The following is a 23156-nucleotide window of genomic DNA, read 5'->3' as shown; positions in this document are numbered from 1 at the left end:
CAATAGTTTCCAGCTCGTTTTCTCGTCCTATCTAAATCCGCGAGTGAGGCCAATGGGCTACATGATTGTTTCGTCCTGTTTTATGGCGTTGGGAACCTTGGCTAGTCCAGACGGGGCGGGGCGCAGTTGCAAGCCCCAACCTCAGCTAGGTGCGTCAGGGGGAATCCTCGCTGTACCTGGGCGCGGCGAGGAAATTGCACCATGTATGGGCAGCTGCGTCAGAGGGGGCGGGGCCACCGCAGAGGCTAGGGGACGCCAAGTCGGTCGCCTTCCCCCCCCGCAGAGGCGGCTGGCCACCGAGGCAGGGGGTCGTGGAGTTCCGAGCGGACCAGCCCACAGCGGCTCATTTGGAGAGGTGAAAGGCTCCGCTGCGACACGCCCCTACCCCCCGCGGTGCAAGTGGTTCAGCCCGAGAACTTTTCATTCATAAAAAAGACAAGACTCCGCGAGGCTCGAGTGAGTCAGAACCGCAGCCGCCGACGCGGACCCAACCGAACATCCAGCCCAGGGCATGTACCGAGACTTCGGGGAACCGGGACCGAGCTCCGGGGCCGGCAGCGCGTACGGTCGCCCCGCGCAGCCCCCGCAGGCGCAGGCGCAGACTGTCCAGCATCAGGTGAGACTGGCGGGACCCCCGAGGGGGACCTGGGTTTGGACAGCGTTGGGGATGCTGGAGTTAGTCTGGTTTGCTCCGGGATTAGGACCGGAACCCCGAGAAGCGTCTGCGCGACCGAGGATCCTGCACGTTCTGCGCTGTCCAGGAACCGGTGTCCCCCGTGGCCAGGAGGACAGGCGCGGCGGGAGGAGCGAAGATCTACGAATTCCCCCTTCTCGCTCGCTCGCCGGCCCGCCCGCATCTCCCTGGCTGACTGTCAGTCTGCTCCTCTGTCTCCGTTACCGTCTTTATTTCCTCTTGTCTGTCCCTAAATAGTGTCCTACCTGCCTTATCCCAAAACGGAGCGCTCCATCTCCAGCTTAATAATCGGGACCTGGAGCCCGGGCACAGGGAGACATTGGGAAAGGGGGGTTCATTAGAACCCGGCCGGGACAGCGAATCCTTAGCAGTCTGTCTATGGCTGTACGTGTGTCGTTTCCAGTTTGTCCGTGTTCCTCTGCCCGGTCAAGTCCCCATCCTTTTGAACCCAGTAGAGTGCTGTGGGCCCCAGGCAGTGGCTCTGAGGGGTTCCTGGAGACTGACTCCACTCTGTAAGCCAAATGGAGACCACGAAGTGTTGGGACATGCTCCGGGTCATCCACAAGGCCACTCTCGCGACCCTGACTCTTGGCACCCGACGGTTCCCACTACTGGCTAGGGGCACTTGAGAGGTTGCAGGTGCCCATTTCCTGTCGAGGGACCACGAGCACGTGTTGCCAGGGGAGGGAAGGAGCTGCGTCCGTTCCGCCGAGTCACAGCGAACCGAGTCACTGTGGCTGAGTCACCCTGGGTGCCCCTCCCTTCCTGGCCCCAAACGGCCCCCGGGACCGACGACCTGGGAGCGGGAGATGTCCCTAGCGATGCTTCTAGCCCAGAACTGGGGTCACTGAACCACTGTGTCCCCCACTTCTGGGCTGGGGACATAGCCGTCAAGGCTTGCCTAGGCATGTGAGGTGTTTCCTGGACGGAAGGGAGCCCACACCCTTAGCTCACAGGGCTTAAACCCAGTCTGTGCCCCAGAACACTCACACACACCCAGACCTCACCCCCATTCCCCACCCCCGCCCAATCCCAACACATGCCTCAGATTTCTGGCAGAAAAAGAACTAAAGAATGCCAGGCCTCCTATGGAGGGCTTTTCATCTCTTTACCTTATTTTAGTATTTCAAAACCCCATCAATTTCAAGCCTCAAGAATCTTAAATAGACAACTGGGCATGCCTTTAATCCCAGTATTCAGGAGGTGACGGGTGGAGGCAGAGGCAGGCCAATCTCTGGGAGTTCGAGACCAATTTGGTACAAAGTTCCAGAACGGCCAAAGCTACATAATAGAGGGATCCTGTTTCAAAAAACAAACAAACAAACAAACAAACAAAAAACATGGTTTCTGAGCCTTTAGAGCCAGCTCCTCAGCAGCAGTGAAATGTAAGGAAACTGAAGTATCGTTGGGGCTAAATAACTTGCTCCAGTCACAAAGTCAGTAAATGGCTGAGCTGATGGGTGAGACACAGGTAGCCCTTGTTTATCACACTGGGCACCTGACGCTATTACACACTCTAAGCCACTCGAGCTGCCATGTCTTTAGTCTCAGTGCTTGGGAGGTGGAGGCAGGAGGGTCAAGAGTTTGAGTCTAGCCTGAGCTACATGAGATCCAGTCCCCCAACAAGATTCCCTTGCCTAATTCTCAGAGTGCCTTGGGAGCTAGAAGCTGAAGTTATGCTCTGTTGTGAGGATGGGTGCAGGAATGAGAGAGAGAACCCAGCCATTTGGGCTCAAACCTCGGTTTCTACTTGCTGGCTGTGGGTCTATGGTCAACAGTTATCCTGTCTGGAGATGGAGATACGATTGTGCCTGCTGTATGAGCAACTCCATAAAGTAGTTGGAACTCTATAAAGACAGTTCACATTTGGTAAGAATTATCTCTGATGGGGAAACAGAGGAAAAGAGACATTTTGTGACCTGCCCAAAGTCACAGAGTTTCTGGTTACCCAATTGTGTTCCTTGTGGCTTCCCAAAGCCAGTATCTGCGCTGAGAGGAGACAGAAGTACAGCCTCTGTCCCCTGTAAGCCCCTCAGCTCAGCTCATCCCTGACCTCTGCTCTTATTTCTCAGAAATTCCACCTCGTGCCAAGCATCAATGCTGTAAGTGGCAGCCAGGACCTGCAGTGGATGGTGCAGCCTCATTTCCTGGGACCCAGTGGCTATCCCCGACCTCTGACCTATCCCCAGTACAGTCCCCCTCAGCCCCGGCCAGGAGTCATACGAGCCCTAGGGCCACCTCCAGGGGTGCGTCGCAGGCCCTGTGAGCAGGTAAGGAAGAGAGGTGTTGCACTTTCGATAACCCTTAGGGGTTCTAGGAGGCAGGGGACAGGATCGTGCTATGAAAGAACTTCCATTGCCCATAGGAGTCCCCGGGAGGCTAAGAAAGAGGCAAAAGGTCGGTCACTTGTGAGTCAAGGGAAGCTTCCTGGAGAAGGCTGCATGTTAACCTAAATCACAGATAGGATTTGTGTATGGAAAGCTGAAAGAATTAGAGGAACAAGAATGAGGTGGGGAGGACAGAATGTAAAGTGGGTATGTGGAAACCAGGGAGATCTCCATTGTGTGGCATGCCTGGGGTGGGCGGGCTTACGCTGTCTATGTACCTCGGGGTGGTACCAGAGTGCATGGTTGACATTCTCTGAATCTCAGTTTCTAGCTTATTTTATTGTTATTAGGGTTTTTTTTTTCAATACAGGGTTTCTCTGTATAGCTTTGTAGACCAGGCTGGCCTTGAACTCACAGAGATTCACCTGTCTCTTCCTCCTGAGTGCTGGGACTAAAAGCATGTGCCACCACTGCCTGGCTTCTTTATTTCTTTTAATGCTCACAAAAAAAGTGAATGGGAAGCCAGGTGGTGGTGGCATATGCCTTTAGTCCCAGACGTGGGAGGCAGAGGCAGGCGGATCTCTGAGTTCTGGGCCACCCATATCTACAGAGCGAGTTCCAGGACAGCCAGGGTTACACTGAGACATCCTGTCTCAAAAAACAAACAAAAAGTGAATGGGAAATATATTCCAATTGTGCATCTCCCAGCAGAGGAAGCGAAGGCACAGAGAGACAGTCATTGTTCAGGTCCATACAATGAGACAGGACTGGCCTTAGCTCAGCTCCCAAAGTCAGACCCTAACGAGCCACACTGTCTCTAGGGGAACTCATAGAAGATTCCAGACAAAGTGAGCTGAGAACTTTTGCCAACCTGAAGTCTGTTCTTAAATGAATGATGGTATGTTTTTATTTGAGCAAGGGTATTGCTGTCTAACTCAGGCTAGCCTTGAATTTGAGATCCTCCTGCCTCAGCTCGCCAAGAGCTAGGATTAGGTGTCTACACTAGGTACCTGACTAAGGTGAAGGATCTCTAAGGTCTAAGTGCGCCCTGGAGCACTGTGAATGTGCAGTGGGGTGAGGTCTCCCCACTAAAAAGCTGGCTTTGCTGGGCATGAAGGTCCATGCCTGTAACCTCAGTATTTAGGAAGTGGAGACAGGAGGAACAATTCAAGTCCAGTCTCAGAAACATGGGAAGTTTAAGGTCAGCCTGGGATACATAAACCCTGTCTCAAATAACCAAACAACAAAATAAAACTGAACTTAAATTTTGCCTGGGAAAATAATATGTTGTGAGAAATAAACCTGGAAGCCAGGTGGTGGTGGTGGTGCATGTCTTTAATCCCAGCACTTGGGAGGCAGAGGCAGGCGGATCTCTATGAGTTCCAGGCCAGCCTGGTCTACAAGAGCTAGTTACAGGAGAGGCTCCAAAGCTACACAGAGAAACCCTGTCTCAAAATACCAAAATAAATAAACAAATAAACAAACCTGAACCTGACAGGGGTCGGTAACTTGTGGCAAAGAGCATGCCCTGGACTCAATCCCCAGTGTATACACATGTTCCCAGGTGAACACAGACACAGATCTTTGCCATCGTGGCTGGGTAGAGGATGAAGAGGGAGGGCAACACCTTGGGAGATATGTGAGACTGACCAGAGAATAGCCAACAGCAGGCTTTCCAGCAATAGACTAGCTGCCTCTGTGATCAGCTGGGATATGAGCCAAGGGTAGACCCCTCTGCACTTCCTGTAGCCCTGCCCTGAATGTAACCTTTAGATCATGGGTGCTGCTGGGTTGGAACTGTGAACTGTGGGTAGGCTCCTCCTGGGGCAGATGGTTCCATCAGGTGGTCTTTCACTAAGTGTCAATCGAGTGACTATTAAATCCTGCTCTGGACTAACTATTCTCTTCCCTAATCTTCAGGTCTTACATGAGAGTATGTTGAGGTCTAGAAAGATGACTCAGCGGTTAGCACTGGCTTCTCTCTGTAGAGGATCAAGGTTCCATTCCCAGCACCCATATGGAAACTCACTGTTCATAATTCCCTCCAAAGTTTCTGACGCCCTCTTCTGGTCTCCACCAGCACTGCATGCTCATGGTGCTCATACATACACACAGGCAAAACACTCATACACATAAAGTTTTGTAATTTTGTCTTTGGTTTTTGAGACAGGATTTCTCTGTGTAACAGTCCTGGCTGTCCTGGAACTCCATTTGTAGACCACGCTGGCCTTAAACTAATTTCTTAATATTTTTTTGTCGTCGTTGTTGTTTGTTTATCAAAATAGGTTTCTCTGTGTAACTTTGGTGCCTGTCCTGGCACTTGCTCTGTAGACCAGACTGGCCTGAACTCAGAGATCCACCTGCTTCTGTCTCCTGAGTGCTGGGGTTAAAAGTGTAAAATACCACTGCCCGGTTTAATTTTTTTAATATTAGAAAAAAAAATCTATGTAGGGAGTATTGACGCTATGGCTACCAAGCCTAATCTGAGTTCAGTCCCTGAAATCCACATAGTGAAGGGGTCGACTGACCTCCTAAGTTGTCCTCTGACCTCCCCAGTGCTATGGCACACTTGTGTTCACATACATACATACATACATACATACATACATGTGATGTTTGAAGACTTTAGCTGTGCATGGTGGCACACACCTTTATTTCCAGCACTCAGAAGGCAGAGGCAGGTAGATCTTTGTGAGTTCAAGGATAGCCAGGGATTTTACACAGAGAAGTCTTGTTTTGGGGGGGGGGGCGGGACTAAAAAAAGACTATGTAGGAAGACAGGTGATGGTTCAGTCAGTCAAGTGACTATCACATGAGGATCAGAGTTTGGATCCTTAGCACCCACAAGGCCAAGAGTAGCTTTTGTAACTCCATCATGGGGAGGGGAGCAGGCTGAGACAGATGATCCCCACAGATCACTGGCCAGCAAGTCTAGCCAAATGGCTAGGTTCCAGATTCAGTGAGAGACATTACCTTAAAAAAAAAAAGGTGGAGAATTAGGAAGACATCCAATATCAACTTCTAGCCACCACACACAAACATATACAAAGAACTGACAGGGAGAGGCAGGCGGATCTCTGAGAATAGTCTAGTCTATAGAGAGAGTTCCAGAATAGCCATGGCTACACAGAGAAACCCTGTCTCAAAAAACAAAACAAAACAACAACAAAAAAAATCTGTGTAGGGAAGCTAGAAGTGATGATACAAGTCTGTAATCCTTGTATTTTGGAGGCGGAGTTTGAGGTCAGCCTTGGCTATATGTTGAGTTTAAGGCCAGTCTGGGATACATGAGTCCTTGTCTCTTTTTAAAAAACAAAACAAGCCGGGCGTTGGTGGCACACGCCTTTAATCCCAGCACTCGGGAGGCAAAGGCAGGCAGATCTCTGTGAGTTCGAGACCAGCCTGGTCTACAGAGTGAGTTCCAGGACAGCCTCCAAAAGCCACAGAGAAACCCTGTCTCAAAAAACCAAAAAACAAAACAAGCCAGGTGTGGTGGGACACATCTTTACTCCCAACACCTGGGAGGCAGAAGCAGGTGGATCTTTGTGAGTTCCAGGCCAGCCTGGCCTACAGAGCAAGTTCTAGGCCAGCCAGGGCTACACAGTGAGATCTGATCTAAAATACAAAAACTATAAAAAGCAAAAAGAATCTATTTAAGGGCTAGGGCATAATTCAGTGGTAGAGCATTTGCCTAGCTAGGATGTACCAGGCAGTGGGTTTGATCCCTAGTACTGAGCAAAAGAAAAATCCTATGAAGTACTTTGCTGGCACAGTAGATTTCCAATAGCTTTTGACACTCATGAGTACCTCCTATGATTCATAGCTCCTTGGAGAAGGAAGAAATTCCATCTTCCACAGATGAGAAGGCTGAAGGTCCTATAAAAAGATAATCGTGTCTCGTAGACTCAGGAGGGAAGGCTACTTATGCCTGGGAAATAAGGCTTTCAACATCTTAGTTGAGTCCTAAGCTGAGGAAGGATAGGGGAAGGAAGGTCAAAGTTTATGGAGTGGGAAAGCATTACAGGAAAGAAACCAGCAAGCAGTAAAGGAAGGTTTGAGCTGGAAATTTTACCCATCAGGTGAGGAGCGCCTGGTACAGAGAAGCAGTGTGTAACAGTGGTACCTAAACTGCAGGCTGAAGCAAAGGCCCCCGGTTGGATGGCAAGCTCAGGGCTTCTTCTCTTTCAACCCAGATCAGCCCCGAGGAGGAAGAGCGCCGCAGAGTGAGGCGGGAAAGGAACAAGTTAGCAGCCGCTAAGTGCAGAAACCGGAGAAAGGAACTGACAGACTTCCTGCAGGCGGTGAGCATCAGCTGGTACAGGGAGTTCCCAAGCCCTGGGCCCACCAAGCCCAAGAGGGACCTTGGTTCTCAGGAGCACAAGAAACCCAATAAATTACTCCTCTACATCCCACCCTCCTCCCTGCCTGGGGGGAAGTCCTGGGAAAAGGATAAGGAAACATGGATTAAAAATTATTTGCCACAGGGGTGGTGGTGGCGCACACCTTTGATCCCAGTACTCAGGAGGCAGAGGCAGGCGGATCTCTGTGCTTCGAGACCAGCCTGGTCTACAGAGAGAGTTCCTGGCTAGCCTGGGCAGTTACACAGAGAAACCTGTCTCCAAAATCAAAATAAAAAAATTGTCTTGGGTCTTAAAGCAGAGATGTTGATAGGCAAGTCTAAGACACCCTGATGGGAGTCATGACCATTTTCTCCCAGGGTCTCATGAGAATTGCAGTCCAGACTTGCTGGGGACTCCAGGCACAAACCCCACACTCCAGCTTGAGGCTTGGAGATCTTTAGCCCTCTTAAATTTCTCCTAATCCTCTAAAGGAGACCGACAAATTGGAGGATGAGAAATCGAGCCTGCAGCGAGAGATTGAAGAGCTGCAGAAACAGAAGGAGCGCCTTGAGCTGGTGTTGGAAGCCCATCGCCCCATCTGCAAAATCCCAGAAGGAGATAAGGACACAGGTGGCACCAGCAGCGCAGGTGGCAGCAGTCCAGCAGCCCCCTGCCGCCCAGTACCTTGTATCTCCCTTTCTCCAGGGCCTGTACTTGAACCTGAAGCCCTGCACACCCCCACGCTCATGACCACACCATCTCTGACTCCCTTTACTCCCAGTCTGGTTTTCACCTACCCTAGCACACCAGAGCCTTGTTCCTCAGCACATCGAAAGAGTAGCAGCAGCAGCGGCGACCCATCCTCCGACCCCCTGGGTTCTCCCACACTCCTGGCTTTGTGAGACTCCCAGACACACCCCTTGCTGGTGCTACTCCTAGCCTCCTTTCTCCCATTGATCCAGCAGGCCTGGACCAAATCCATGCCCCAAACCAGCAGATCCTTTATCACTCAGAACAAACATATTATGCTTTGATGTAGAGCCAGCTTGGGGGTCCCCAAAGCTGTTCATTGTTTCTCTAGAGCTGGCCTATCATAATTTGCACAAAATCAGAGACAAAATATGTCCCCTTTAGGCCAGAGAAATCCTGGCAGCCCAGTCTTTGTAGATTCCCCAATGATCCTTTGGATCCCTCTCTTCCTTGCAGACCACTCTCAGTCACTCCTTGATGCGATCCAGCCGGCCCTACACCCGGACAGGTGTCCTTTTACTAGTCTAGAACACTAACTCACACAGCTCCACTGCCAGCAGCAACAGGGCATCCTGCAGGCTCCTCCTGAACGGTACAGCTCAGGAGGCACTGGTGGCTTCTGTGATGAGCTGAGCTGCACTCCTAGCTTTGAGAAGCCTCTGCTTCCAGGGTATCCAAGCCTCCACACCAAGGGCAGCTGCTATTTATTTTCCTAAAGAGACTATTTTTATACAGACCTTCCAAAACGGAATAAAGGCTTGAAGCTCTAGTCTGAGTTGCCCTGTTGGATCCGGAAGCTAAAGGAAACTGTTTGGAACAGGAGCTCTAGGGTCCAGTCTCAGCTGTGACCTTGAAGAAAACTACCATATATTTTTGGACTTCGATATTCTCATCTGAAGAATGGGGCTACCTCTGTTCTGCCTCATCTCCTGTACTTCGAGAACTGAGAATGCTCTGGGGTGCAAGATTACCAGTTTTTCCCCATGGGGACCCACGCTGCTCCTGTCTTAAAGACTGGGGGCAGGGAAGGACCGTGTTATATATACCCTTCCACCTTCCGAACAGGCAGCAAGTGGACTTTAGGCCCCCAACACCTGCTTCCTGCCCCATTGTTTCGGACAGGAAGGAGCCTGGAAGCGAGCTGGAGCCACTTCAGGGGCCGGGTTTCGGCCCGTCTTAGCGCCCATCGGGGGAGTCAGTGGTCTACCACTGTCTTTAATCCCACCCAAACTCCGGGTAATGAGGAGTCAGCCCTTAGTTCTGCAGTCCCTCCGGATGGGAACTGCACCACGTCTTTGGGTTTCCGCCCTCTTCCCAACCACGGCGTTCCAGACACAGGCTGGCCAGGCTTCGGGCTCTGCTTCCTTCCCAGTTTATTAGTCCCCACCCAACCACCCAGCAAGTCCCTCCACTTCAGCCTCCATTCCCCTACTGCCCTGCCAGCAAGAGCAAGGGGCCCTCCTCAGCGTCAGGGCTTTTTCAGTCCGTGCCAGGGCCCTGGTGCTCAGCAGAAGCAGCTACCAGGTCGGCAGGTCCACAGCAGTCTCCGCTCTCAGGGAGCAATTCAGGCAGGCGTTGGCGTGGGAAATGCGGCGCCCTCAGTCATCGGGGGAGCAGGCTAGGGGCAACTGATCTGGGCTGCCCACACTGCCAGTGCTGGAACTTCCATCGCCTAAGTCGCGGGGCCCGCACGGGGGCAGGGCGAGCTCGGGTGTGGGCCCGGCGCCTGAGCCCACTGCGCCGCCAGAGCCACCGCGGGGGCCCCACTCTTCGCCCAGTGCCAGGCAAAGCTCCTTAAGCGCCAGGTTTTCCCGCAGCAGCTCCTCCTGGCGGCCTTCCAGCTCGGCTAGCTTCTGCCAACAGCCACCCAGGTCCTCGCGCACCGCCCGGGATGCTTGGGTCCCGAAGAGCTGCCACTGGCGCGCTGCACGCCGTCCCCGCTGACGCTCCGAGTCCAGGAAGCAGCAGAGGTCGCGCAGCTCCCGGTTCTCCGCCTGCAGGCGCCGGTTAAGCTGTTTGAGCTCACGGATCTCTCCCAGGTGACCCTGCAGCTGCCGATTCACCTCCTGCATCAGGCGGCCGCGCTGCACCAGCGCTGCCAGGCGCGCCGCCTCCTCCCGCCGCAGGCGCCGCACCAGCTCCTCCTTACCCAGCGCCGCCATCTCCTCGTCCGTCAGCTCCTCCAGGCCGCCTGCTTCGGCCTCCATGGCTGATCAGGCAGCTGCAGCATCGCCCGCCCGCCGCCGAGGCTCGGGAGCCCTTCCTCGGGCCGGTTGCCGCTCAGGCTCCGACCCGGGCTCTGGCTCTGAGGATGGCAAGCTGTGGAGGAGTCAGCGTAGGAAGCAGCAGCCACCCCGGGGTGGGCACGAGGCAGGGCGCGCGCCGGGGCGGGGCCTCTTGATGTTGAAGAAGGGCAGCCAATCCGGGAAGTCTCTCGGGAAGGGGCGGAGCCCAAGCCTGAAGCGCCTCTTGTCTTTCCCACTCCGGACCTGGATGTCACGACTCTCTAACAGAAGGGACTTTCTGTGACCTTTCCTTCTATGGTCATCACAGCCGAACTTGAAGGCGTTGCGGGACTCCACGTCCCAGATCTCTTCGAGCACTTCTTAAGAACCGATCGACATTCAGGTGTCTGCCTTTGACTCCTGCCCACCACGCAACAGAACCTGAATTTTCCAAACTCTTCTTCCCTTTGCCAGACCTCTCAAATATGACTCCCAGCTACTTTGAATCCAGAGTCCAAAGGCCCTGGCTCCTTATCAACCAACCCTCCCTCCCTCTCTCCCTTCCAGGGAGCGTTTTTCTGCCTGCTGGATGGCCCACACAAAGGATTTGTTTGTTTAATAAACTTTTGTTGTGTGAAAGGCCTGTACAGAAATAAATTTGACCAGAATCCTGTTCTTGACCAAAAAGGTCAAATTGTGGCAAGAGAACAAAAAAGGGAGTGGGGAGCCGAGTGTGGAGGCTGGAGAGGTAGCTCAGCTGCTCCTGGAAAGGACCTGAGCTAAGAAGACAGCACTCACTCCTCCAGGGGAGGCTCACTGCCACCTTAACTCCAGGGAATCTGACACTTTCTTCCAGCCTCCATGGACACAGACACATACAATTTGAAATAAAGAATATTTTTTTGTGGGAGAGAGATGGGGAGGGCATCCAAGTTCACACCCGAGTGAGAGTATGTCTCAGTGATGAAGCGCTTGCCTAGCAAGTGCAAGGACCTGGTTCATTCCTGCACCAAAGAAGAAGGATGTGATGTAGAAATAGTCTCTGGCATCCCCAAAGTATTTCCCAAAGAGAAAATATCTGAGAGGCCCTAAAAGATACACAAGATTGCAAACAGAGAGTTCCAGGACAGATAGGGCTACATAGAGAGACCTTGTATAAAAAAAAGAGAAAAGGGATGGGAGAGAAAGCAGGAAGCATGGTAAAAGGCAGCGATGCCTCCAAGAGTCTAGCTGCATTAGGCATAACTGAGGATAGTTCTGAAGTTTTAGTACGTGTAGGCAAATGGAAAGCGGTAAAATGAGCAGGCTTTGAAGCTGGTGGCTCCAGTGCTTGAACTTGGAATACTGCAGCCAGCTTAAACCAGCCTGGCTTCAAGGGTGGGTTGAAGCCAAGTTCTTTTTCTTTTGTTTGTTATCATTTGTCGAGACAGGGTTTCTCTCTGTAGCCTTGGTTGTCCTAGAACTTGCTATGTAGACTAGGCTGACCTTGAACTCACAGAGATTCACCTGCCTCTGCGTCCTGAGTGCTAGGATTTAGGATGTGCGCCACCACTGCCCACCTAGAAGCCAAATTCTTCTCTTTATTTATATTTTATGTATGAGTGCTCTACCTGTACACCTGCAGGCCAGAAGAGGGCATCAGATCCTATTATAGATGACTGTAAGCCACCATATGGTTGCTGGGAATTGAACTCAGGATCTCTGTAAGAACAGTCAGTGCTATTAACCCTTGAGTCATCTCTCCAGTCCAGAAGTCAAATTCTTAAGGGCTTGCAATGCTAGACTGGAGCGTTTCCAAAGGCCTGTAAAGTTGTTTTTTTTTTTTTTTACGAGACAGGGTTTCTCTGTATTGTTTTGGAGGCTGTCGGTCCAGCCTGGCCTTGAACTCACAGAGATCCGCCTGCCTCCGCCTCCCGAGTGCTGGGATTAAAGGCATGCGCCACCACCATCCGGCGGCCTGTAAGGATTTTAAACGGGGAAATAACATTTTTTTAATGTTTTGTTGGGGCTAGAGAGATGGCTCATTGTTTTGTTTGACACAGAGTCTCAATACGGAAAGTGTCTGTGTAGACCAGGTTGGCCTCCAATTCACAGAGATTCTCTAGCCTCTGTGTAGGAATTACACCTAGGAAAAGACACGTTTTTAAAAGAATGTTAAAGGAAGTCGGTTGTGTTGGTATATGCCAGTAGACACAGCACCAGGAAGGGGGAGGCAGGAGCATCAGGAATTCAAGGTCACTCTCCCAATAGCAAGTTCAAGACCGGTCTGAGCCGTAGGAGATTTTGTCCCTCCCACCCTGAAAAGAAGCCTTCAACTGTGCTGTGTGGGATACTCTGGCTGCAGGGTGGTAGGGAGTCAGTGGGCAGGGAGGATGTCAATACTAGAGGCACCCAGCAGGCACACAAACACCTTTGAATGCTTGAAGACAGGAATTCGGAAGGTAGCCCAGGTTTCTAGTACAGATCTGGGTGGATGCTGATTGGGGTGAGAGATCTCTCTGGAGACTCTAGAATATGCTGTGCCTTGGCAGAGGTGGAGTGGGAGACTGACTTTGTTAACCATGACATCCAGGGCATCTTGTCTTCTACGCTCCAAGCTTCTAGGGCTGAGCTAAACTGGCCTGTGTAGAGCTTTTTAATTTAATATTTTTTTCAATACAGGGTTTCCCTGTGTAGCAGCCCTGGCTGTCCTGGAACTCATTCTGTAGACCAGTCTGGCCTCCAACTCAGAGATCCACCTGCCTCTGCCTCCCAAGAGCTGGGATTAAAGGTTAATTTTTTTTTTTAGTAATTAAAGTAAACTACAGCCGGGCATTGGTGGTGCACACCTTAAATCCCAGCACTCGTGAGGCAAAAGTAGGTGGATCTCTGTGAGTTCAAGACCAGCCTGGTCTACAAGAGCTAGTAGTACCAGGACAGCATCCAAAGCCACAGAGAAACCCTGTCTTGAAAAACAAAACAACAACAAAAAAGAAAACTATATTATGTGTATTACAACAGTGTATGTGTGGCAGTCAGAGGACAATTTGCTGGAGTTGGATTCTTTCCTTACCCAGTATGGGTCCTGGAGATGGAACTTAAGCCGTCAGGCTTGGAGGCTCCTGTGTTTAGCTTTTGCTGCTTTCTGAGAAGACAGACAACAGTGGACTGTCTTAGCAGATAGATGGCCCTGCAGGTGCCTCAAAGACTTTGAGAAGTCACAGCTTGTGTGGGGTGTAGTATGCGGTGAAAAACCAGAGTGGGAGCTGGAAAGATGGCTCAGTGGTTGTAAGCAAATATTGCTCTTGCAGAGGAACTGAGTTCAGTTCCCAGCACCTACATTGGCGACTCACAGTTGTTTGTAATTGCAGCTCCACAGGATCGGATACATCTGGTCTCCGAGGGCACCTGTACGCTCATGCACATAGGCTCCCCCCCCCCACTAGTCCAAAATAATAAAACTAAAATACACGGCAGGAACAAGAAAGATGTTCATCTGTTTGATGGGCTATGAAAGTACAGCCACACACAGAGAGACAGGATAAAGACTCGAAAACAGGGGGCTGGAGAGATGGCTCAGAGGTTAAGAGCACTGGCTGCTCCTCCAGAGGTCCTTAGTTCAATTCTCAGCACCCATATGGTGGCTCACAACCATCTGTAATGAGATCTGGTGCCCTCTTCTGGCGTGCAGACAGAACATTGTATACATATTAATAAATAAATAAAATCTTTTTTTTAAAAAAACTCGAAAACATTCTAATTTAGGTCAAAATTGGGAGGTTTGGAGAGAGCTGAGAAAAAGGGAGAGAAAGCAGGCGGATATGGGAGAATCTGCAAGCAGGGGAGAATGGGAGATGAGACGAGTATCCATCCGGAGGTCTTCCAGACAATCTCTGACGGACTGAGAAATGAGAGCAGCGCTGCTCCTGCCTACAACTCCGTCCCGGAAGTGGTCCTTCGCTGGCTCCGGGCAGCCCGGAGCGAAATCTCCGAACTCCCGGAAGTGGCTCTGCGGCGGCTTGCCCGGCCCGGGGCTGTGGTAGCTCCAGCCCTGGGCGAACCCGGCCCAGGCATCGCCATGACCAGTGAACTGGACATTTTCGTGGGCAACACGACCCTTATAGATGAAGACGTGTATCGCCTCTGGCTGGATGGTTACTCAGGTCTGTGTGGCGTCCTCCAGGAAGGCAGTAGTTTTGGGTGAGAGAGAAGGCGTGGCCTGGACTTATTTAGGCTTCACTTAGGGAAGTGGACCGACCTCTGGGTGTCAGGGATGGAGGATTGGAGCTGGGAACCCTTCGAGTGCATCTAGGTTCAGCAGGATGGGACCTTATGGTAGTGCCCTCTCCCTAGTGAACGATGCGGTGGCTCTGCGAGTACGCTCCGGAATACTGGAGCAGACAGGCGCCACTGCAGGAGTGCTGCAGAGCGACACCATGGACCACTACCGCACCTTTCACATGCTCGAGCGTCTGCTGCACGCGCCGCCGAAGCTGCTGCACCAGCTCATCTTCCAGATCCCTCCCTCCAGACAGGCGCTTCTCATCGAGAGGTGCTCACCTGCGGGATGGCGGGAGTGTCAGTCAGTTTGATTTATACCCATTTTTCGGGCTGAAACTGAGGCTCAGTGAGGATGGGACATACCCCAGGCTCTTCTCCCCTTACTTAATGGATGACCAGTAATGTCCTATTCCTCCACAAGGTACTACACCTTTGATGAGGCCTTTGTTCGGGAGGTCTTGGGCAAGAAGCTGTCCAAGGGTACCAAGAAAGACCTGGATGACATCAGCACCAAAACAGGAATTACCCTCAAGAGCTGCCGGAGGCAGGTGGGTCCCACATATATACCATAAGCCATCTAGCCCTCGCCTGGATCTGCTCACTACACCAGCTCCCAGGGCCGTGCCTTCACTTCTAGCCTGCGGTTGGGGAAGCAGCTTTTTCAAACGTAGTCTCTTCTCCCTCCACCTCCCATCTGGCCAGAGTGGCCTTTCCTAGGCTCAGTTCTGACAGTGGCTTTTGCTTACTTAAGGACAGGAGCAAGGAAACTTTCTTTTAAGGAAAAATGCCAAAAGCTAGGAGACATTTGTTGACTGATGACAGTTAGCAATACCTAGTCATGCCAGGAGTGGTGGCTCAGGCCTTTAATCCCTACACTAGAGAGGCAGGGGCAGGCAGATCTCTGTGAGTTTGAGGCCAGCCCAGTCTACATAGTGAGTTCCAGGACAGCCAGAGCTACACAGTGAGACCCTGTCTCAAAAGAAACAAACAAAAACCCCAGTCATTTGCTGAAGCAATAATTAGTGGGAAATCAGCACCTGCCAACTGGGTAGGTAGACAGGAGAGGGAGAGGTCCCCTACCAGTTCATGCATGAGCGCCTATGACTAGTCTCCTTCCTTCTTTAAATGCCCTACAGTTTGACAACTTTAAGCGAGTCTTCAAGGTAGTGGAAGAAATGCGGGGCTCCCTGGTGGATAACATCCAGCAACACTTCCTCCTCTCTGACCGCTTAGCCAGGTGAGAGACCAACCATCTTCCTGCCTGGAAGAATGATTATCCTATCAGTGACCTGTAAAGTGCTTCGAATTGGCCAGGGTTAAGGCACTTGTAAAGCATTTAAGATGTGCTCGGTGATGGTAGTGTGGCCTTCCACAGGTCACATTTCCTTAGGAAGACTGGCTGAACTCTGTCTTTGCAGAGATGGGAGTTGCTAAAGTAATGTTCTATCGTTGGTCACATGGTGAGTTAAAGCAGAAGTAGGCCAGAACTAAAATGCTTAGCCAAGATTACAGGTGGGATTACCTGCTAAGAGGGATTTAAAGCAACAACAAGTCTCTTCAATAATAGTTGTCAAGTAGCCAGGTTTGGTGGCACATGCCTTTAACCCCAGCACTTGGGAGGCAGAGGCAGGCGGAGCTCTGTGAGTTCGAGGCTGGCCCAGCCTGCAAAGAGAGTTCCGAGACAGCCAGAGCTACACAAGAAAATGCTGACTTGAAGAACCAAGAAAAGCTTACTGGTTGAAACACTGTTGTAGGTCCCATGAGAAGGTATTTCTAGCCCTAAGATACCCACTGTCCCACCCGCAGAGACTATGCAGCCATCGTCTTTTTTGCCAACAACCGCTTTGAAACAGGAAAGAAAAAGCTACAGTACCTGAGCTTTGGGGACTTTGCCTTCTGTGCTGAGCTTATGATCCAGAACTGGACCCTTGGAGCCGTCGGTGAGGCCCCCACTGACCCAGGTGCCTGAACATTCCCTACCCTCTTGGGGACTGGTTCCCTGCCAGCAGGTCTTCCTGTAGCTTTCAGAGTACCCGGCATCCTACCCCAGCCCTCAACGCCAGGCCACCTCTACATATAGTCACATACGCCACATGCACCCTGTTTTCAGGCCAGGGGCTCACTGCTGTGTGGCCTGGGGCATATCATTCCACCTTCCGTCTTTGAGATCCCAGTGAGGTAGTGGTGAGGAGAGTTCAGGGCCTCGAGATGAAGATCTCTCTCATCCACCCACAACTTCTTTCATGGTCTTTGCAGACTCCCAGATGGATGACATGGATGTGGACTTAGACAAGGAGTTTCTCCAAGACTTGAAGGAGCTCAAGGTTCTAGTAGCTGACAAGGACCTTCTAGACTTGCATAAGAGGTGACCTCAGGGATCCATAAGTCAGGGTATAAAATGGTCTCCGATGGCTATAGTATGACCCTATCTTCCTACAGCCTGGTGTGTACTGTCCTCCGGGGAAAGCTGAGTGTCTTCTCTGAGATGGAAACCAACTTCAAGGTCTGTGGCCCTGTCCAGGCCCTTCCCCCTAAAGTGTCAGGAGCCTTCTGTGTTCTGTCCTTGCTGGGCAACTCTGCTCATGCCCGAAATTGACCAGCAGGTGGCACTGCTGCTCTATCTGCCTCTGAGGGGGACCAAGTTCATAACAAAAGGGACTTGATTGATTGAGGGAGGTGGATAGATTCAGTGCTCAGTCTGCAGCTTCTGGGGCAGAAGACAGAACTCCCGAGATCCCTGCCCCACAGAATCTGTCCCGGGGGCTGGTGAACGTGGCTGCCAAGCTGACCCACAATAAGGACGTCAGAGACCTATTTGTGGACCTTGTGGAGAAGGTGAGCAGTCCTGACCCACACCCTGATCTCCAGCCTGCCCTGCCTCTGAGCTGTTCTGATGGTGCTGCTTGTTGCCTTGGGCCTACAGTTTGTGGAACCCTGCCGCTCTGACCACTGGCCGCTGAGTGACGTGCGGCTCTTCCTCACCCAGTATTCAGTGTCTGTTCACTCCCTAGACGGCTTCCGGTGAGAGCTGCCAGGCCTACTGGCATACTTATTTGCCCTCCAGTAGACTCTGTTTCCTACTGAACTACCCCGTGGGGGGCAGTTCTGCCTCTCTCTGTGACCTTGGGCAAGTTACTTACCCTCTGTGTGCAGAGTCTTCATGCCACAGGGCTTCTTGGGAACCAAATAGGCTAGGGTATAGCCTGGTAATAGTAAGCTTGTCCACCACGTGCAAGGCCCTGAGTTCAGTCCTCAGCACTGCACAGGGAGTCGGGAGAAGGAAGCGGGCATAATGGCTCCGTTCTGTAATCCCAGCACTCTGGAGCTGAAGCAGAACTGCCACTGGGCCAGCCTGGGCTACAGAATGAGACTCTGTCTCCAAAATCAAGCTATGGTTAGGTATAGAAAGCAGTCACAGCAGTGTGTCAGGCACGGTGTTGAGTGAGCATTAGCTATCACTGCTGCCATTTTCTTTTTTTCTTTTTTGGTTTTCCGAGACAGGGTTTCTCTGGGTAGCTTTGGAGGTTGTCCTGGAACTCGCTCTGTAGACCAGGCTGGCCTCAAACTCACAGAGATCTGCCTGCCTCTACCTCCCGAGTGTTGGGATTAAAGGTGTGTGCCACCAACGGCCGGCTCACTGTTGCCATTTTCATTGCAGGCACCAGGTCCTCTGGGACCGCTACATGGGTACCCTCCGTGGCTGCCTTCTGCGCCTCTATCATGACTAACACGCTTTCCCCTCCCTGCTCCGGCATACCCTGACAATAAAGTTGCCATACATTTGGAGACTGGTCCCTGTTCCAGGTGGAGGAGCCCAGGGGCCTTTCACAGTGTACACCCATGTGTTCTAAGCACCATGCCATCAGTGTGTGGGGATGTTTATACTGGCCCCTCAGGAACTGGACCATGACCCCGATGAGGTCTTTTTGTACCCCCACCCTCTCCATACCCCACCTGAAACCACTCAGGAGCCAGGGAGCATGTCTTGGTTTATAAAGCCATACAGAGAAAATGGGGAGCCAGGAAGAGCCTCAAGGAAGGGAGGGCTGACATGGAGAATAGTGGCTGTGTGGGACAGGCTGAAGGGTGGCTCTGGCCTCAAGGTGGACAAGAGATTGGGAGCTTCTTAACTGAATGGTCCAGACGAGCCGTGATGGGGTACTTGGTGATGCCACAGCTGTTGTTTCCCCGGTAGAGCCTGAAGTAGCCCTAGGAAGTTAGGGGCTGTAGTGCAGAAGGCGGAGAGGAACTAGTCTGCACCCTTCCCCATCCAACTCCACTCACCTTCTCGCCCCACTTAGCTCCCCAGGAGTTCTTCAGGATCCAGTATGGGACTGAGCGGCGAGGTTTGCGGGGTTTGCAAGTCTGGGACATGACTGTCCCTGACTGTATGCCCTCCTCCCCTTTGCCCTTGCCGAAACCCACCAGCAGGACAGAGTGGTCCACATGTTGGGGGTCACAGGTGGTGGGTGTGGCCTTGATCACACCCTTCCGGTAACTCTGCGGGGTGGGGAATAGAGGGGCTCAGTGTGGAGCGGCCTCTCCCATGTGCCCTCCCTCTTCCCCTCACTCCACCCACCTGCAGCAGCTTCATGTTGATAGTCACGGTGATGGGGCCATGGGCGGCCAGGTAGCCTGCAATTGCTGGAAATGGGTAATTACTAGAGACTGTTGACTGTGCCATCAGGCCCTGCCTGCCCTGAGCTGCTCCTCTTCTCACAGAGGAATGAACTTTAATTGTGTCTCCCATAGCCAGGTCTGTCTGACTCCATTCTGGTTTCTCTGGCCCCTGCCCATAGCCCCCATGTCCACCCTGGCCGTACCCTGCTCATCACTGTCCAGCATGGTGAAATCTTGGATCCAAGCCACCTTCTTATACCTGTTGGCCAGGCACCCATGGGGGTTGGGGTACCCCTTGAATGGGTAATCCTTTTCGCTGGCCAGGCCACCTGAAGACAAGCAAGACCAGGAAATAGGCTTGGCTACCGAATACCCTCCATCCCACTGTCCTCCCACAAGGCCTGGTACTCAACTGTTGTTGAGAACAGCTATGTATGCATCCCACACAAAGCCGCCATTGCAGCCATTTCCACAGCGCTCACAGTCCAGAAGCTCTGGGGGCAGAAAGGGACAGCATAGGTGAGCTGGCCTGTAGGCCATCTTTCCCTGTCACACATCTCCCTGCCATACCCTGCACAGAGACTTCCACAAACTCCTGCGTTTTGATATGCCACAGGGACTCAATGTTGTCTGCTGCTGCTATGGCCCAGCAGCACCTGCAGGTTTTCTGGGTGGAAAGAGGGTGGGACAGGGTAAGGCATCGAGGTCTTGACCTCATTCCCCCTCCTCGGGGTAGTCGGGGCCAAACTGGGTGGGGACAGATACCTGGTTCTTGATCGATGAGATGATGTTTCTTGCTTTACGCCAGTCACAGGTAGAGGGCACTGGTTGCCCCCACTTTTCAAACCCTGCCTTTTTGACCACGTCGGGGATCCTTTCTGGTGCCTTCTGATGCCCGTATAGCTGGCCAAACTCCTCCTCTGGGGACAAACGGCCACAGAGGTCACAGGTTTGACACTCCTCTCTTCTGTATTCTCCCTTTCCAGCTGTCAGAACCTTGGCTCTTCCTATCCCTGTGATACCTTTGGAGGCATCATGTGGGATAGTGAGGCCTAGAGAGGTCCAGCTTGTTATGGTGTAGTCTCTGTACCTTCTATCCCTGACCTGTGAGCCAAGTTGGGACACAGGTCGTAGAGTTCCTGCCTTGTGCTCCAGGATTTGGGGTAGTCCCCCAGGTGGCCTTGAAAGGGGAAAATTGGCTGCATCTCTCTGCCAGACATCCTACCCACCACCCGTGGGCCAGGAGGGTTCTGGTACCTGTGAGGTCACTGAATGGAGTCTCCCCAAACTCTGCTGTGCCCAAGTCTTCTTCCTGTAGCTTTTGAGCCTGGGCCAGGTTGTGGGCAAAGATGTTCAGACGGTGAGCATATTCTAGGCCAAAAAGGAGTTGATTGCAGATTGGTTTCAGAGCAGGAAGTGGCCATTGGTTGGGTCGCCCACACCTGCCCAGGTGAGTGCTGGCTATTTCCTATAGCACCCATCACTGTCACCCCACTGCAAGAAAGTGGTTATCTAGCCCACATGAGGTTAGAATTTCCTCCAGAGGCACCAAGAGGCCCACCCTAGGGAGAAGCTGAGAAAGATCTCTATAGGCAGTAACTGGGAAAGGAAATAGGTTTGAGATAGGTTTCCTGTACTTGTGGTCTGTACCTTCCTTGCCTACTCTTCTCACGTCTGACCACAGGTATGGAGGGTGAGTGGGTGGGATGTGGGGATGGGGCACAGTGCATGCATGCATGTGAGCACACACACACAGAGCCTTTGTCGGTGATGAAACCCCAGAGTGAAGGAGAGAGCAGCCAGTAGCTTGGGGCTGGGCCAGAGCAAGGATGGGGAACAGAGTTGACACCTTAGAGACAAAATGAGTATTCTTGGGTATTTGCTGATTGAAAATGTGACTAGATGGTGGTCCTCCACTCTCCACCTGGAGTCACAATGAGGTGGCTGCAGAGTGAGGACTATTCCATGCCCATCATACTTTGGGGAAGCCAAGGAGTACACTATGGGCCCTGTTTCCCATTCAGTGGTCTGGGCCAGGTCTTTCCCCGTCCCAGGCCCTACTTCCTCTCTTAAGTAGACAGAAAGGGACTGGAAGCATCCGTGCCCATGTACCTGCTGGGCTTGTGTAACTCCGGTTGTACTTGATCTGGAATAGCTTGAAGACTTCTGTCAGCTCCAGTGGTCGGGGACCTGTGTCCTAGCAAGGAGCCAAAGTGGGGAGAGGCACAGGAACGAATCATTGTAAACTCAAGCAAGGCACAAGGACAGGGCTGGGGAGTCATCAGGCGTTCTCTTGGCTCAATGTGACCAGTCACATGTTAGCCTCAGTTTCTCCCTCTAAGAAATGGGAAAGATAAAACCACACAGAACAGCTCATCCCTATAATTGGATATTCATCCCAGCTTTCAAGAGGATGAGGCAGAAAGACAGCTGAGAGTTTTAAGCCAGTGAAGTCAACCTGGGCTACACAGTTAAAGGCCAACCTGAGCTATGAAGTGAGAGGGTTGTTTTGTTTGTTTGGTTTGATTTGGTTTTAGATAGAATCTCTACATAGATAGCCCTATTTGTCCTGGAATTTCCTATGTCACAATGTAGACCAGGCTGGCCTCAAACTCATAGAGATCCTCCTGCCACCATTCCCTGTGAGACACCGTCTTAAGAAAATTAAAAAGGGAGAAGAAAAATATGCCAGTCCATGAAGAGAACACCCCAGGCATGGGATGGGCATGGAGAGCAGATTAGAATTATTTACCTTGGTGAGGAGGGAGTCATTGAGGCCTTGACTTGCTGTCAACAGGGCCAGAAAGTAGGAGAGGTGGACAGTCATTGTCATGGTGCAGCCGAGAGTGCTGGGGTGCAGGAAGCTGTGCAGATCAAGTTGGACAGGGCGGGGCTGGAGAAACCACGAGGGGAAACCAGGCTTGGGGGTGGAGGATAGACCCTCCTTCCAACTGTGACTGGCCGTCCCCCACCAACTTCTTTTCAATAGCAACTCTTGGCTACCCTGTTCCCGAAAATACTGGGACTATAAGCACAAATCTCTTTAGGGAAGCAGATCTAAGTGGACAATGAAAACAGACGTCAGCACCATGATGGAAAACCTAGACAGGACAAGCCATGTGTCTAGATCGTCCAGAAATAGGGGACAGGCTCAGTGAGTATTAAGTTAGTTTGGGTTGTTTCGTTCATTTGGTGTATTTGAGATGGGGTCCCACTATGTAACCCTGACTGGTCTAAAACTCCAGCTGTGTAGACCAGGCTAACCTTAAATTGACAAATATTTGCTTGCCTCTACCTGAGTTCTGGGATTAAAGGTGAGTGCTGTCATACTAGACAGTTTGGGGTTTCTTTGTGAGGGAAGGAACTGGTTCTCACGCAGCTCAGGCTGGCATTAAACTCCTTAGGTAACTGGGGAAGACCTTCGATTCCAGATCCTGCTGCCTAACCCTGAGTCCTTTGATTGCAGTGTGTATTGGATGTCTAAAAACTTATAGTCATCTTTTTGTCCCATGGTCTATGAACGAGGAGAAAGAAAAACAGCGAAGTACCACAGAAAAAGCAAGCCCAAAGCTAGTGTGTCAGGCACTAAACAGCACCCTCATACCTGTTAACTGGTGCCTCCATTCTAAATGGGTTAAAGAAACTTCCCCCAGCCGGGCGTTGGTGGCTCACGCCTTTAATCCCAGCACTCGGGAGGCAGAGGCAGGCGGATCTCTGTGAGTTCGAGGCCAGCCTGGTCTACAGAGTGGGATCCAGGACAGCATCCAAAGCTACAGAGAAACCCTGTCTCGAAAAACCAAAAAAAAAAAAAAAAAGAAAAAAAAAGAAACTTCCCCCATGCCCCACCTCCTGACTGGAAACAAGCCAAGACAGATAGGTGTGAAGCCTAGCTTCCCAGGTTCTGTGGTTGGGTTAAGGAGGAGGGGGTCATCCATCTGCA

The 23156-nt window shown here is 51.8% G+C and overlaps 4 protein-coding genes across 8 annotated transcripts; 2 read left to right on the top strand and 2 right to left on the bottom strand.

Moving 5' to 3' along the window:
• The first annotated feature begins 263 nt into the window (after nt 1–263).
• Nucleotides 264–8880, top strand: Fosl1 (FOS like 1, AP-1 transcription factor subunit). The gene is made up of 4 exons (XM_040749652.1): nt 264–616; nt 2767–2964; nt 7215–7322; nt 7853–8880. Exons 1-4 carry the CDS (start codon nt 512–514, stop codon nt 8261–8263), a joined length of 822 nt encoding a protein of 273 aa, XP_040605586.1. The 5' UTR covers nt 264–511; the 3' UTR covers nt 8264–8880.
• Nucleotides 8881–9467: 587 nt separating this feature from the next.
• On the bottom strand, nt 9468–10513 carry Ccdc85b (coiled-coil domain containing 85B). Of its 2 annotated transcripts, XM_021226790.2 has the most exons (2): nt 10261–10513; nt 9762–10105 (listed from the first exon to the last, which is right to left on the bottom strand). In XM_021226790.2, the coding sequence occupies exons 1-2, from the start codon at nt 10316–10318 to the stop codon at nt 9906–9908; spliced, it is 258 nt and encodes an 85-aa protein (XP_021082449.1). In that variant the 5' UTR covers nt 10319–10513; the 3' UTR covers nt 9762–9905. The 2 variants fall into 2 exon arrangements, with proteins under 2 accessions (XP_005064063.1, XP_021082449.1); XM_005064006.4 differs by having other exon boundaries at nt 9468–10505.
• Nucleotides 10514–14305: 3792 nt separating this feature from the next.
• LOC101833884 (FGF1 intracellular binding protein) lies at nt 14306–18382 on the top strand. 3 transcript variants are annotated; one of them, XM_005064004.4, is made up of 10 exons: nt 14306–14478; nt 14669–14867; nt 15018–15144; nt 15733–15833; nt 16403–16557; nt 16853–16961; nt 17036–17099; nt 17345–17431; nt 17520–17617; nt 18255–18382. In XM_005064004.4, the coding sequence occupies exons 1-10, from the start codon at nt 14394–14396 to the stop codon at nt 18322–18324; spliced, it is 1095 nt and encodes a 364-aa protein (XP_005064061.1). In that variant the 5' UTR covers nt 14306–14393; the 3' UTR covers nt 18325–18382. The 3 variants fall into 3 exon arrangements, with proteins under 3 accessions (XP_005064061.1, XP_005064062.1, XP_021082428.1); XM_005064005.4 differs by having other exon boundaries at nt 14307–14478; nt 16403–16536; XM_021226769.2 differs by having other exon boundaries at nt 14307–14515.
• Nucleotides 18383–18568: 186 nt separating this feature from the next.
• Nucleotides 18569–22089, bottom strand: Ctsw (cathepsin W). 2 transcript variants are annotated; one of them, XM_005064003.4, is made up of 10 exons: nt 21969–22089; nt 21329–21413; nt 20474–20587; nt 19982–20136; nt 19787–19883; nt 19630–19710; nt 19420–19545; nt 19176–19240; nt 18881–19096; nt 18569–18805 (listed from the first exon to the last, which is right to left on the bottom strand). In XM_005064003.4, exons 1-10 carry the CDS (start codon nt 22047–22049, stop codon nt 18695–18697), a joined length of 1131 nt encoding a protein of 376 aa, XP_005064060.1. In that variant the 5' UTR covers nt 22050–22089; the 3' UTR covers nt 18569–18694. The 2 variants fall into 2 exon arrangements, with proteins under 2 accessions (XP_005064060.1, XP_021082435.1); XM_021226776.2 differs by having other exon boundaries at nt 18569–18794.
• Between the last annotated feature and the right edge of the window lie 1067 nt (nt 22090–23156).

This window comes from Mesocricetus auratus, unplaced genomic scaffold (genome assembly GCF_017639785.1).
Source record: "Mesocricetus auratus isolate SY011 unplaced genomic scaffold, BCM_Maur_2.0 Super-Scaffold_4256, whole genome shotgun sequence".
Lineage (NCBI taxonomy): Eukaryota > Metazoa > Chordata > Mammalia > Rodentia > Cricetidae > Mesocricetus > Mesocricetus auratus.
This window is presented reverse-complemented; position numbering and strand designations above follow the sequence as displayed.

Excerpts from the sequence above, each read along its gene's own strand:
- Fosl1 (XM_040749652.1), top strand. The coding sequence starts at position 512 with ATGTACCGAGACTTCGGGGAACCGGGACCGAGCTCCGGGGCCGGCAGC. Across the intron at positions 617-2,766 it reads CGCAGACTGTCCAGCATCAG|AAATTCCACCTCGTGCCAAG; the intron begins GTGAGACTGGCG and ends CTTATTTCTCAG. Across the intron at positions 7,323-7,852 it reads TGACAGACTTCCTGCAGGCG|GAGACCGACAAATTGGAGGA; the intron begins GTGAGCATCAGC and ends AATCCTCTAAAG.
- Ccdc85b (XM_005064006.4), bottom strand. The coding sequence starts at position 10,318 with ATGGAGGCCGAAGCAGGCGGCCTGGAGGAGCTGACGGACGAGGAGATG.
- LOC101833884 (XM_005064004.4), top strand. The coding sequence starts at position 14,394 with ATGACCAGTGAACTGGACATTTTCGTGGGCAACACGACCCTTATAGAT. Across the intron at positions 17,100-17,344 it reads AGATGGAAACCAACTTCAAG|AATCTGTCCCGGGGGCTGGT; the intron begins GTCTGTGGCCCT and ends CCTGCCCCACAG. Across the intron at positions 17,432-17,519 it reads TTGTGGACCTTGTGGAGAAG|TTTGTGGAACCCTGCCGCTC; the intron begins GTGAGCAGTCCT and ends TTGGGCCTACAG.
- Ctsw (XM_005064003.4), bottom strand. The coding sequence starts at position 22,049 with ATGACAATGACTGTCCACCTCTCCTACTTTCTGGCCCTGTTGACAGCA. Across the intron at positions 20,588-21,328 it reads GAGTTACACAAGCCCAGCAG|AATATGCTCACCGTCTGAAC; the intron begins GTACATGGGCAC and ends TTTTTGGCCTAG. Across the intron at positions 19,241-19,419 it reads GCTGGACAGTGATGAGCAGG|CAATTGCAGGCTACCTGGCC; the intron begins GTACGGCCAGGG and ends ACCCATTTCCAG.